This window comes from Hypomesus transpacificus, unplaced genomic scaffold (assembly GCF_021917145.1).
Source record: "Hypomesus transpacificus isolate Combined female unplaced genomic scaffold, fHypTra1 scaffold_350, whole genome shotgun sequence".
Taxonomy (NCBI): domain Eukaryota; kingdom Metazoa; phylum Chordata; class Actinopteri; order Osmeriformes; family Osmeridae; genus Hypomesus; species Hypomesus transpacificus.
In genome coordinates, this window is record NW_025813874.1 from 14,431 (window position 1) to 27,224 (window position 12,794).

General features: G+C 47.8%; 2 protein-coding genes across 3 annotated transcripts; both read right to left on the reverse strand.

Moving 5' to 3' along the window:
- Positions 1 to 62: 62 nt before the first annotated feature.
- Positions 63 to 3,866, reverse strand: LOC124464468 (collagen triple helix repeat-containing protein 1-like). Of its 2 annotated transcripts, XM_047016338.1 has the most exons (5): positions 3,641 to 3,866; positions 2,904 to 2,990; positions 995 to 1,213; positions 689 to 905; positions 63 to 511 (listed from the first exon to the last, which is right to left on the reverse strand). In XM_047016338.1, exons 1-5 carry the CDS (start codon positions 3,752 to 3,754, stop codon positions 369 to 371), a joined length of 780 nt encoding a protein of 259 aa, XP_046872294.1. In that variant the 5' UTR covers positions 3,755 to 3,866; the 3' UTR covers positions 63 to 368. The 2 variants fall into 2 exon arrangements, with proteins under 2 accessions (XP_046872294.1, XP_046872295.1); XM_047016339.1 differs by lacking the exon at positions 2,904 to 2,990 and having other exon boundaries at positions 3,641 to 3,861.
- Positions 3,867 to 4,614: 748 nt separating this feature from the next.
- Positions 4,615 to 12,649, reverse strand: fzd6 (frizzled class receptor 6). The gene is made up of 7 exons (XM_047016334.1): positions 12,522 to 12,649; positions 11,252 to 11,670; positions 8,109 to 8,305; positions 6,925 to 7,906; positions 6,660 to 6,808; positions 5,971 to 6,405; positions 4,615 to 5,883 (listed from the first exon to the last, which is right to left on the reverse strand). Exons 2-7 carry the CDS (start codon positions 11,429 to 11,431, stop codon positions 5,727 to 5,729), a joined length of 2,100 nt encoding a protein of 699 aa, XP_046872290.1. The 5' UTR covers positions 11,432 to 11,670; positions 12,522 to 12,649; the 3' UTR covers positions 4,615 to 5,726.
- Between the last annotated feature and the right edge of the window lie 145 nt (positions 12,650 to 12,794).

The following is a 12,794-nucleotide window of genomic DNA, read 5'->3' on the forward strand; positions in this document are numbered from 1 at the left end:
GAAGGCTGTTGGTCCAGTGATATGAACACAGTGTTTTAGTGGAATTAATTCTTACCAAGTAACAAGGTTTATTAAAATTTTATTGGCGGTTAGAAAAAAAACGAATACATCAACAGGCAACCTTTTTTTGGGTTGCTAAAATACAAAACTTTCTCAGAATCCATGGTTTGGGTACAGTATCTCAAAATCCAATCACCCTTTAAACTATTCTGGATGTACTATGTTGTTGAAAAAAATTCAAGTTGGCATCAGTGATACCGTAACAGACTGAAAATTCAGACGCTCCGTTGAGTTGAACATCGTCAAATCGGATGAGACCAACTGTGTCCTTTTTAGGGGGGTGTTGTATCTGGGCGGGGGGGGGGCTCTCATTTGGGCAGCTCCTCTATGATGACCCTGGAGACGGAGTTCCAGCCCGTGGAGGCGTCACCGCGGGGGTAGTCAGCGCAGGTCCCCACCCAGATGGCCACGTCCACCAGACCAGCCTTGATGCCCTCACACAAACCTTCCACTGTGAGAGGAACGGGGGGGGGGACAGACGGACGCAGAACGGAGGTACGACAGGACATGAGAAAGGTATTCACACAGAGGAGAGAGGCAAGTGGAATAGAGGTGGTCGATTTAAGCACAATGTCTGTATGTTCACCTGAGAAGCCTTTGTATGTTGATGGTGAACGTGTATGTTTACCTGAGGAGGTCCTGTGTATATTGATGGTGGAGTTGAGCTCGGGGCTGCCCTGGTCCAGGTAGATGATGGACTCTATGGGCAGCGGCCCATTGCACTCTGCCCCGTTGAAGGTGAAGTACCAGCGCTGGCAGCACGCCGTCTTACACTTGAGCCTCAGCGAGCCGGTGAACAGCACCCTCAGGGCGCTGTCGGTGCGCAGCTTGGTGAATGTGCAGTCCTGCAGGGGGCAGCAGAGAGAAAACAACATGAATCGACTTGGCGATCCCGCGCGCCGCCCCACGACCACACCAGTGCCAGAGAACTCACGGCGATCTTCCCCAGGTCGATGCCGTAGTTGAGGGAGTTCCAGGCGCACTGCTTGTAGTTGGGCCTCCAGGGCTCCTCGAAGACCTCGCTCACGCACTCCCCCTTCTCCCCTTTGACGCCGTCGTGGCCTGGGATGCCCGGGGTACCGGGGATGCCGTTGCTGCCAGGGTTGCCCTCTCTGCCAGGGGTCCCCATCGGGCCCTGGACACAGTTGTGGTACTGTGGGGTGGGGGGGGGGGGTGGGGAGAGAGAAGGAGTACAGCATATAAACAGAGTGGAGCGAGTGGAAGAAAAGTGTGGTGTGTGTGTGAGGAAGAGAGGGAGGGAAAGAGAGAAAGAGACCATAAGTTAATCAAGAAGGTCTTATTCCATCCAAGCCTGTGGCCTCAGTTCCCAGTGACTCACTGTCCACCTCTATTCAAGCATATGCTCCGTAGTCATGGTGAGTCACACACAGACAGGCCACATTAGCTTCCCTGCACATCGTTAGCCAGGCAGGTTGTAGTCGTCCAGGCAGCTGTAGGTTCATCACGACCAGAGGACAAAAACCCTTGAGTGTTTAAAAGACACTGTCGATAAATAACAGCTGACGTTCTACTGTGTGTTTGTGGAACGTGTTCAGAGTGAGAGAGAAATGTGTTTCCCATCACCCTATGGCGTGAGACTGGAAGAATGTTGGATTCCAATTGAAAATGTGGTGTGAAATTACAGTATTTCAGCTGTCGGGACTTGAATGGGTGACTAATGGAGAGAGATACAGGTGGAGAGAGAGAGAGAAGCTTGGGGCTGGGAAGACCATCAGGAGGAGACAGCCACCTTGAGGGTCTGCTCTCTCTTTCTCCTCTGGGGGACAAGGCATGAGGCTGACATCACCGTTTCCTCATTCACTCTACAGACTGGCGGTCTGGCCTGTCTACAGCCCTGCTGCTGCACCCGCTAGCAGGAACTTGCCTCCATATGTCTTCAGTTAAGCAAGGGAGATTTTCCACTAGCTTCAATGGACAGACCCAGTGGTCTGACTACTGCTTTGGGGAACAGTACTCAGACCCATTAGTCTGTTATACATTAAATTACCTCCAATCAAAACTCCCCATCCTTTGGTTGATCATTGGAAATTGGGAACATGGGTATATTTGTACCTAAGACCCTCTGTAACTCTGTATACTGTGTTCATTATCCCCAGGTAAATGAGTACAATGCAACTGGTCAATTAACAAAGTTAAGGGCATGACTCAGATTTTTATGAGGGGTTTGATTTGAGTGTTTTGGAGAAGATTCAAGGTAATGAATAGAGCCTCTGTGTTCCTTCTCTGCTACACAGCTGAGTTAGCCATCAACCCCCAGACCAGAGTACAGAGGGCTGCTGAACTGGACACAGACACAGGCATGCGTCCACACACACACACACACAAAGTTTTCCAGTGAATCAGTGCTATGAATCAGCCAAAATCCCACACACTCATTCACTCCAGCACTGGTACTTTTCTCCCTAGACCTTCCCCAAGTCAGAAACGTCTCCCAACGATCCTCGACGATCCCCACCAACAATCTATTAGCTGAGATTTGGGTGTGGTCAAAGCTAGCAGTTGTCAGATAACAAACTATTTTACCATCATGTATGTATTTGTCAAATGTTTATCACATTAATATTAACACATATAGCATGGTGAATCTTATTCCATTCTTGAATTTCCTCTGGGATCAATAAAGTGAATTGAATTACAGTAGAGGGCAGGCAGAATAGGTGTGCTGTATACCATCTACTAGTGTGTTGAAAGCTAATTTGAAACAACCAGAAACTTTTGTCAGAGGCTTGAAATATCTTTAGTCAAAAGGTTTATTGTACAGCTGGTGAGCGAATTGCAACCATACTAGCAGAGACAGGGGTGCTGGGAAGAGGGTGCCATACCATGTTCATATAAGGGGGATCTGTAGCATGCTTTGGCTCTGCAGCATGTGTTGTGCAGTTGGGCTTGTCTGCATCGTTCCCAGTGCACTATGAGACAAGAGGTGGCGAATCAACTCTCACACACATGCACTCAGACTTGAAACATGCCTGTGATCCGACACTGATACAACATGTAGCAACAACACGTCCCCTGATTGTTATATGCTTGTAGTGGTATTTGTTGTAAGTCATTGGTCTCTGAAGATAAATTGTCATCTTTAACTTTTTTGGAGGGGAGATATTTACTATAAGTGACTTGTACAAAACTGTACACTACACAGTCGCACTATCATACAGTTCACAACAGTCATTATTAATTTATTGATTGATCAGTCTTGAAGATTAATATGCACCAGACCCACAGAGTTACCCTACGAACAGAAACCTACAGTGTTCAGACAGTGGACCAGCCAGACCCCATGACTTCCTGACCGTCTGGAACTCCGCTTTTGTCAACATTTGAATTGTGGACCCTAGCCAACGTCATACCCACATCAATTGTCCAAACTCCTGTGAAATCGCTTTAAAAACTGTGTCTGATAACAGGGAAATCAGTCCGAAGCAGGTGATAGCTACAGGTATTTGCCTAGATAAATTCGACCATCTTATGTTGTTAGCAGTATTGATGCGATTCAATATGGAAACAAATAAAGGGTCTTATCTGTGCCATTCTTGGAGACGAACTAATTGAGTCCTACCTTATTGAATTCTGCATCTTTTTGGCGAAATCCCCTGTTTTTTACCTTCTCTTCCGCGTGAAGAGGTAGGATGAGACAGGTGAGAAACAGCAGACGGCAGAGAAGAGAAATCATTTTGGATTCCTAAAATGTATTGTGAGCACTACCGTGCCGCTCGGGGACGTAGCCTACTGGAGACTGTACTGCAGCCAGCAACTTATTTTCAATGTGCAAGACGAGGGGGAAACGGGGTGCGCAGTCAGACCGAATAATTAAGTTCTGCCTCTTCTCTACGATTATTCTCTTTAAACTAAAAACATGACCATTAGACTACACAGCCCGATACACATGAGGGTTTAGTAATTTTTTTCAAATGTATTTTATTTCAAGAGGAAATGTCATCGATATAAAATTCGTATGAAATAGGTACATAACACTACTAAAGTTCACAAAACATATTCTGAACATAAAAATCTATGAGCCACATTTTTAAAAGTCCATGAGACTTTGAGAACTTAAGACACAGAGAGAAAGCGAGAGCACGAGATAGGACAAGCACAGAAATTCCCTTTAGCTGTTTCATTTGTTCTGTGCTGCTCCATACTCGAATATCCTGCTGAAGAACTGACATGTACTTAGCAGTAGACCTAGCGCATGGGGAGATCAATAATCCCAAATCCGAGCACATGGCATGCAAATACAGTACATAAGAATGTAAAAGCGCTATTCAAATAAACAATGTGCCACACAATAATCCCCAGAAGCATTTGAAGGAAAATACTTAAAAAGGGAAATATGTAATGCACTATTCATGGATTAAGAATTGTCAGTCTGAAACTTCGAACAAAGCACCAAACCCAACAATGACACATCTGTTTGAATGCAAGGAAATTTGACTAATAAAATACATTGTGCTTTACATGTTCTTTTTCTGTGATAGTTGAGGTCTAGCATATGGGAAAAAATACATAGCAAATACTGTTGAACGTGTTTTTAACACCTGTGATCGCTTAACACACACATGTAGCCATTGTGTCACACATTCACTGCACTTGCATGCTCTTTGAAGAGCTGGACATGATTGAGTTATTCAAGGCACATTCTCTAGAGATTGGATAAAGCTTGTACTCTTTAGAGATTGTATACCATTTGGACAATATATGGAAGACGTGAAATTTAAGACGGTTAAATAGGAATAGGTTGAAATTCGGTGTAATAAACTTTTTACATATGGTAAAAAAATGTTATTTCTGCAATAACATGGTATTGGAAATCAAATGTGATATAAAACACAGTATATATTGTCAAAGTGAGAGGAATTTCATTGGGATGTCATTGGGTGAATGGTCATTTATGTTTAAATGAACATACAGATGAACAGGGTTTTGCTCAGACTTACAAAAACATTCTCACTGATTCACAACATACAGTAGTGTCCTTACAGTACATGACTGGAATAAAATAAAAAACTCTTGACCACAGTTAGACTTTCTTTAGCTTGTGATTGTTTGGCAAAAACTTTTTCACATCAAATGGTTACATACCCCATCAAAGCATGTTTACACAGTGTATAGACTAGTAGTCCAGTGAAAGATTGTTGCTATACTGACCCTAAAAGAAAGTTTACATATTGAAATTCCCCAGTGTATGATCTATTCGCTAACCGGATCAGCCTTCCAATACAGCCATGCTACCGTAACAAAGATTACTCCCTCCCTAATGGCCCACTGTATCTTCCCATGTGGATCTACTGACATACACCTCAGGGTCAACAGGAAGTGTAACTATGGTTCTGACAGGCTGTGCTGCCCTTTGACCTCTGTTAAAGTACAGAAGCTGAGTCAGAGGGTCAGATGGACATAGTGAGCATGCATGTCTGGAACATGAAGTGGTTTATCTGTAGTATGAAAGTCTGGCGGATGGATAGATGGATGTAGAAATGAGTGGTTGTCCGCTGGGCTCATGAGCTGTTACGTTTCCTCTGGTGGCTGGATGGGATGATACAGAGATACTCCGCAGAGAGAGGGATGACTGTGGCGATGGGTAACTGGATGAATGACTGGGGGGAGGATCGACCAATGGATGACTTAAGGGATGTGCGTCGGGCTCAGCAGCTGCTGTCCTTGTCCTTGCTCCCCTCCACAACCTGCCTTAGGTGAGGGGCGGAGCCCTTCATGCTGCTGCTGTGTGATTGGTTCAAAGCTGCGTGCTGCTGTCCGATGGGCAGCTGCCTCACATCGGACAGGTCACTCTTGGGCGTCATTCTAAAGAGAAGGGAAACAGACAAAATCTTTAGTTTTTAACCCCATTCAAGTTGTCATTTGAGGCTTCTCAGTGTCACGATGCCTTACCTTCCCTCGGTCACCCGCTGGAAGCTCTCCGCTCGGCTGCTGACCTTGCTGGAGCTGCCCGTCTTACTGCGCCTCTCTCCCCCCTCCCTGGGAGCGCCCGCCTCCCTCTCCCTCTCCCCCCTCCGGGACGCGCGACTAGACCCCAGCCTCTCCAGAGGCTCCCTTCCCGAGGCCTCTGAAGATGCCCGGGCCTCCGACTGCGAGGCCTGGAGACGGGGCTCGTGGTTGCCCAGGGCGGATGTGCCGTGGTTGGGTTTGGCGGTCGGGGTGACGGGGGTGGCTCCGGCCCCCGTGCTGGTGCCCATGGACTTGGAGATGACCTTGAGCTTGTGGGAGCTGGGCTTGTAGTGCTTCTTCTTGTGCTGCACACGGTTGTTGTGTTTGAGGAAGAACTCGCAGGACTCCTGGAGGACCCTGCGGCTCTCCGTGATAGGGCTGGGGACGGCAGAGGGCAAAGGTCATGGTCAGATCTCCACCACAAGGAGGCCTTGCTGCTTGTGGTGGAGTCAGAGAGTCAGACAGTAAAGTCTTGTCAGAGAACAAGACTTTACTGTCCATCCAGTAAGGGATGTAGAACTGTCTAATCACTCATCAATACAGTCATATTTATGTGTTAAAACACTGTAAGGACATTCACAATTGCTTATGAGTCCACTCATTCTTATGTTCACTCAGAGGGGTGTCCTTACTCCTTCTTGCGTGTCCTGTTGAAGAAGAAGGCCCACTCGGAGCAGGTCTTCTTGCTGCTGACCCAGAACACGGCAGAGATCCCCACCACCAGCGTCATCAGGTACTTGACCAGGAACAGGGACAGGTCCGGACGGTTGGCCTCCGTGGGCTAAGACAACGACAGCACAACCGTTAAGAGCGAGTGCGTGGAAGTGAGCGTGTGCGTGTGCGGGTCAGCTCGCCCGGAGAGACTCCGTGGCGGCCATGACGGCGAGTGCGTGTCACCTTGTGCGAGCAGGGGATGCTGTACTCCTGGCAGTGCTCGTTCACCCAGCTGCTCTCCCAGGCGCTCCGCTGACTCTGCTCGTAGGCGTAGCACGCCAGCAGGGCGACCAGGGGCAGCAGGTACAGGCCGCTGAACACGCCGATGCGGATCATGAACTTCTTCAGCTTCTCCTGGTTGCGCTCGTCGTGCTGGATCACCTGGCGCACGTGGTTGAGCGACACGATGCCGGCCAGGAGGAGGGACAGGCCCACCACCACGCCCAGGCACAGCGGCGCCAGCACAAAGTAGCGCAGCGCCGTCAGGTCGTACAGCCCGACGAAGCACACGCCGCTGATGTTGTCGCCCTCCACCTTGTTGAGCGCCAGCAGCAGGATGGTCAGCGCCCCCGGGACCCCCCAGGCGACCGTGTGGAACCACACCGCCTTCTTCTCGATGGCCTCGCAGCTCCACTTGGGCCCGGCGGCCAGGAACCAGGTGATGGTGAGGATGACCCACCACACGGTGCCGGCCGTGGAGAAGAAGTAGAGCATCATGAAGAGGAGGGTGCAGCCTTTGCTCTGGGAGCCCAGCACTACGGTGGCGTCGGCCGCGTTGCAGGAAGCGTTGTTGCCCAGCAGGAAGCCCAGGAAGTAGATGAGGGACACCACGCTGTAGCACACGGCGTAGAAGATGATGGGTCTCTCCGGGTAGCGGAAGCGCTTGACGTCGATGAGGAAGGTGAGGAAGGTGAAGAGCGTGGCGCCCAGGCACACGATGGAGCACACGCCGATGAAGGTCTTGGCGAATTGGATCTCGTGGGGTTTGAAGAACATGTTGGAGCAGGGCGGGGCGCAGTCCGGGGCGCCCAGGAAGGACGAGCCCTGGCCGGAACGGGTCTTTAGCTGGAGGGGGCACCAGAAGCCCAGGTCCCTCTTGGCTGAAGTGGAGCTCTGGGGTGTGGTCTGGGGCAGGGGGGAGCCATCTGAGCTGCACGGCTCCAGCCTATCAGAGAGCAGAAGTGCACAAAGCTGAAAAGTCCAAGCTTTTCAGTGCAACACGAAGGCTGGTCTGAAAGTGTCACCCTGGTTAGGGTTCTAACCCTGTCAGGAAACCTGTTCTCACCTCACCAGCCACGACGGGTCTCTTCTCACCTGGTCTCACCTGTCACACCTACCTGGTCTCACCTCACCTGGTCTCACCTCACCTGTCACACTGCAGCTCTGGGGGCCAGCTGACACCAAAGGTGGCGATGTCCTTCCTGCAGTCGTGGCGGACTGTCTCACAGAGGTCGCGGCAGGGTCGGATGACCTTGGTCTCCTCAGTGCACGCCGGAATGAAGGCCTGGCACAGGAAGTGATGCACATCTGGAGAGCATTTCAGGTTGACCAGGGGCATGAAGGGCTACAGGGAGACAAGAACAGAAGAAAAGCAGGAGGTGATTGACAGCAATGTTTAGTTAAATGCCAGGCATTTTCTATACCCAGGTCAGAAAACAAACCCTTAGAACCGTAGAACCATTAGAACCTTATCAGCATTGCAGGTTATTCATTCAGGGAAATGGAGCAGACATCTGATCCAGAAATCGTTCCAACAAGATAAAACATCCAAAACACCTTCCATCATTCTCAATCATATACTAACATCAGGACAAGCAGGCCAGTGTTGGCTTCACTCAACACGCTGCTTCCTCATTGGCTACCACGCCATGTGAAGGTGACTTGCTGAGGATCCCTCGCCATGAGCAACGCCAGAAATAGAACGCACGTTTCAGTTTCTGCGCACATGACTTGGTAGCAACGGAGAACAGGCTACAGTAGAGGGCATATAGTAGAAGAGCTTGTACTGTACTGCCACACAAAGACCGCCTTTCACAGGCTGCCTCTTATATTATTTTCCTTTCAACAGATTGGAGTGTGTGTGTGAGGGGGGTGGGGAGGTTGGGGGTTGAGGGCGTCAGGAAATGACTGTATGGCCATTTCGAAACACACACACTCCAGTAGTCAGGGGGTTCGGGGGATCAGGTACGGCTGGGATACAGGGGGGGGGGGGAAGGGGAGGGGGGGTTTACTGTATCTGGCCTGTAGTCCCAGCTCAGTGGCCACAGAAGTGGCCACAGTCTGTGACATGTGTTCTGTATCCAGAAGATTAACGTGGGCTTAACAGTGTAAACAGCCCAGGGTGACGAGGAGGACCACCCATGAAGCGCGGCGCCTTTCCCCTCAACGAGTCACACTCGAACGCAGCCTATAGGCTAGCATTCTGTGGACTTGGGCCTGTCGAATGGTGTCATTCAACGCCAAGTCTCACACCACCAGAACTGTTCCTCCTGCTTAGCCTTGAGACCAACTTGGTCGTGTTTGTCAACACAGGGAGTCAGGGTAATCCCACTCAATCGCCCAGATATCATCACGGACCACTGACACTGGTTCAACTCTTAACAGTACGGTGCTTGACTGGCAAGGTTATCCTGCGGTGCTTTATCAGCCTAATACAGAGGACAATTTGTATCACATGTAGGGTTATCAAGCATTCTTGTCCAGATTACAAATGCAATTATACAGAACTAGGCTCCGCCAGTACTGGTCAAAACCTTCTAATGGATTAGAAACACTACACTACACACAAAAACACATACAGCTACGATGAAAACGGGACAAGTCAAACAGCCCCACTATTGAAGGTTTTCTCCTCCCGCTCTCTCCTCCACTCCAGCCTGGCGACTGCCCAGGTCCCCCTTGGGCCGCTGGGGTACAGAGCTGCCCTCTCTCCCTCTCTGAGCCTCCTTGTCCCAACACCCTGGAGGTCCCGCGCCCCTCAATGAGCTCCTCTCACTGAAATCAGACTTTTATTTCCCCTCGTCTTGGGCTTCTGTACATGAATATATATGGGCTGTTAAGACAAGGGGGGGGGGGGGGGGGGGCTCCTGTCATGTTTTCATCCACAGGACATAGGCTAACCTCTCTGCACTGGGTTTCGATCACAGATCCCCACTGAAGATGTAACAGCCTATATTTCCCTCACTGCTGTGAGCTGTGTAGGTCAACAGCTTGTGTTTCCAACCCGGGTTGTCCTCTACAGGATTCAAAGAGTGTCAATGCCTGGTGGAATCTTGGCACGCTATTCAAAGGAACACACCTTACAGCAGAAAAGTGTTTTCCATTCAAAACACGACAACTAATGGCCTCATTTTATAAATCATTCTCATTGGATGCAGGGTACGAAATGAAAAACTGTAATTCATAACAGATCTAGATGCATGCTACCGGATAGGCTAACCTATATAATAGCACAATAGTAAAAAATGAACCTTAACAATGATCAAGAAGGGAGAGCGAGATAATATAGAAATAGAGAGAGAAAGAGTCAAGGAGAGAGCCAAAGTAGCAGAATGCAGGATAGCCTTTGTGTGAGTCTGGGTGTGTCTATCCCCTTCCTCTCTAAATCAAAGGCTCTCCACCACAAAGTGTGCAGAGTTCCCTGCCTGCGGCACAGCGAGAGAAGTAGGGGGAGAGAGAAAGAGAGAGAGAAACAGAGAGAGAGAAAGAGAGAGAGAGAGAAAGAGAGAGAGAGAGAAAGAGAGAAAGAGAGAGAGAGAGAGAGAGAGAGAGAGAGAGAGAGAGAGAGAGAGAGAGAGAGAGAGAGAGAGAGAGGGAGAGATAGAGAGCGAGAGAGAGAGAGAGAGAGAGAGAGAGAGAGAGAGAGAGAGAGAGAGAGAGAGAGAGAGAGAGGAGGAAAAGAGGGAGGCAGCTCTGAAATCAGATGCTTCACCATGCTTCTGTCAGAAACCTACCACACAAAGACCCCTTCAGCAAAACCCTATTCACTTCCACACTCACCACAGGTAACCCAACACTACTGCACACATAAATGCTGTTGAAACTGTTTAGAGAGTCAAATGTATTATTTTCTGTACTGGTGTCTTAAAAATAGCAATAGCCAAGACACAGTTTGCACAGTTTTTTTGTTTTGTTTTGCCTTGAACATTTCCTTGGCAAATGCATATCATCTTATCCAAATTTCTGACCCCTTTTGGAATTATGGCAAATATTCTTTGTGGTTCAATCTGCCAAACAGCGCTAGTCTTGGACCAGCCTCTATGCCAACAAAAGGGGATTTGATTGTAATACAATTTAAAAGACATCCTACGTTTCCTATCTACGTTTCCTACACCTCAGAAAAATACCTGATCTCACATGACTGGATTGATCTACTACTGTAGAGAAGCCCATGTTTCCACCTATCCAACCAGGTTAGGTCAGGGATGAGCTCAAGGGAAGGTGGAAGGAAGGTTGCATCAACAGTGTTTAGATGTGTCCTGGTTAGTCCTGTATCCATGTAAGGACTCACCTCCATTTTCCTGGCGGCTGTGTCCTGGTCATAGTGTTCCATCATGTTGGGAAAGAAGGTCATATTGTAGGGCATCCCCGGGCATCGGTGCACTTTGATTGGTTCACAGGTGAATAGACTGTGGGCATCTGAAGAGCCTGGCCCAATCAGGGCCAGGAACACCCAGACCAGACTGGACATTAGTATGGCAGAATCTAGCTGGAGGACGGGTACAGAGTATCTTTGTTTACCAAAGCTCTTTGGGCTCAGTGAAAAGATATGCAGGCTAAATGTTGGACCTTGGCGCACAGTTCATCCACATTCCTCTTTGTCTGGGGTCATCTCCATGGCCACAGTAGGAGTAGTGTCAGGTGAAACATTCCCATCAGCCCCTTCTTCCTCTGAGTTTTCCCTCGACTCTGTCCTTGGCAGCCCACACCCTGGAAATCACACACACAACACTTTATTAAATATTTGTCATTAAATATGTGAATTACAATTGTATTTTGCGAACATATTTTCAAAATCATTACATTCAGATGTTTTCTAAATGAGGCTCCAGGATCTGAGTCCAGGCTCTGCAGAAATTTATTGGAGGGGTTAGTAAATCAAATTGAATTGCAGACTAATTTAATAGCGTTTAGTTGTGCATGTTGATACAAGCTTGGAGGATTTTTGAAGCTTGAATTGACACGCTAGTCCTTTCACAGTGGTAATGATTACCAGAGCAAACCTATGGAATGTTACAGTTTACATTTAAAGTATGTGATTATTGTAAATGCACAACATGTCCCACATATGGATAAATCGTATGAAAGCTAAGCGAAAACGTTTAAATAAATTAAGTAATAACATATCAATAGCATAGGTCCCGTCTTAGATGGGTGTGCACTTCGCCATTCAATCAATGTTTGCTATAGATATGCAAACATATTTGCTAAAAAATTATATCTTAAACACTGTAGTAAATGGGTGAATACAGTACAGGCCTAAACCACGGTTTAACATCACCAAATGGTTTACTTACAGTAAGTGCACATTAAGCGCATCAGAGAAAGTCAAATAAGCTTATTTAGGAATCTAAGCAAAACATATTTTGTCAAATAGAAATGTAACATAAAGAGTGAAAAAAGTTCAGTATTTTCGGATGGTTAAACTCCCCCTGTGTAGGAAACTAACTTCGGAGACCGAGCTTCGTTGTTAACGTAGTATCCGTGGCTTCGAAAATATTTAGGACTAAGTATTCCTAATCTTTCACATTGTTAAGGTACAAAAAATAAATCTAACTTACCTTCTAAATAGTAGCTCTTTCCAAACAAAAAGCCTAATTCTGTATCAATCCCTGGGGGATTTTGTCCAAATGTTTCCAGCGATACTCCGCCTTCTTTGGCTCCAGGAGGAAGTTGACCGCATCGCATTGGGATGAGTTCTGGGATCTGTTTACATACGCCAGTGAGTCCATCAAGATAGTTTGAAGCAAACAACACAACTGATTTCAGGTCAGCAAGTTCAGAACACTTGCACTACTCCACGGGCCCATCGTTTTTTGTTAAACCATTCTTTA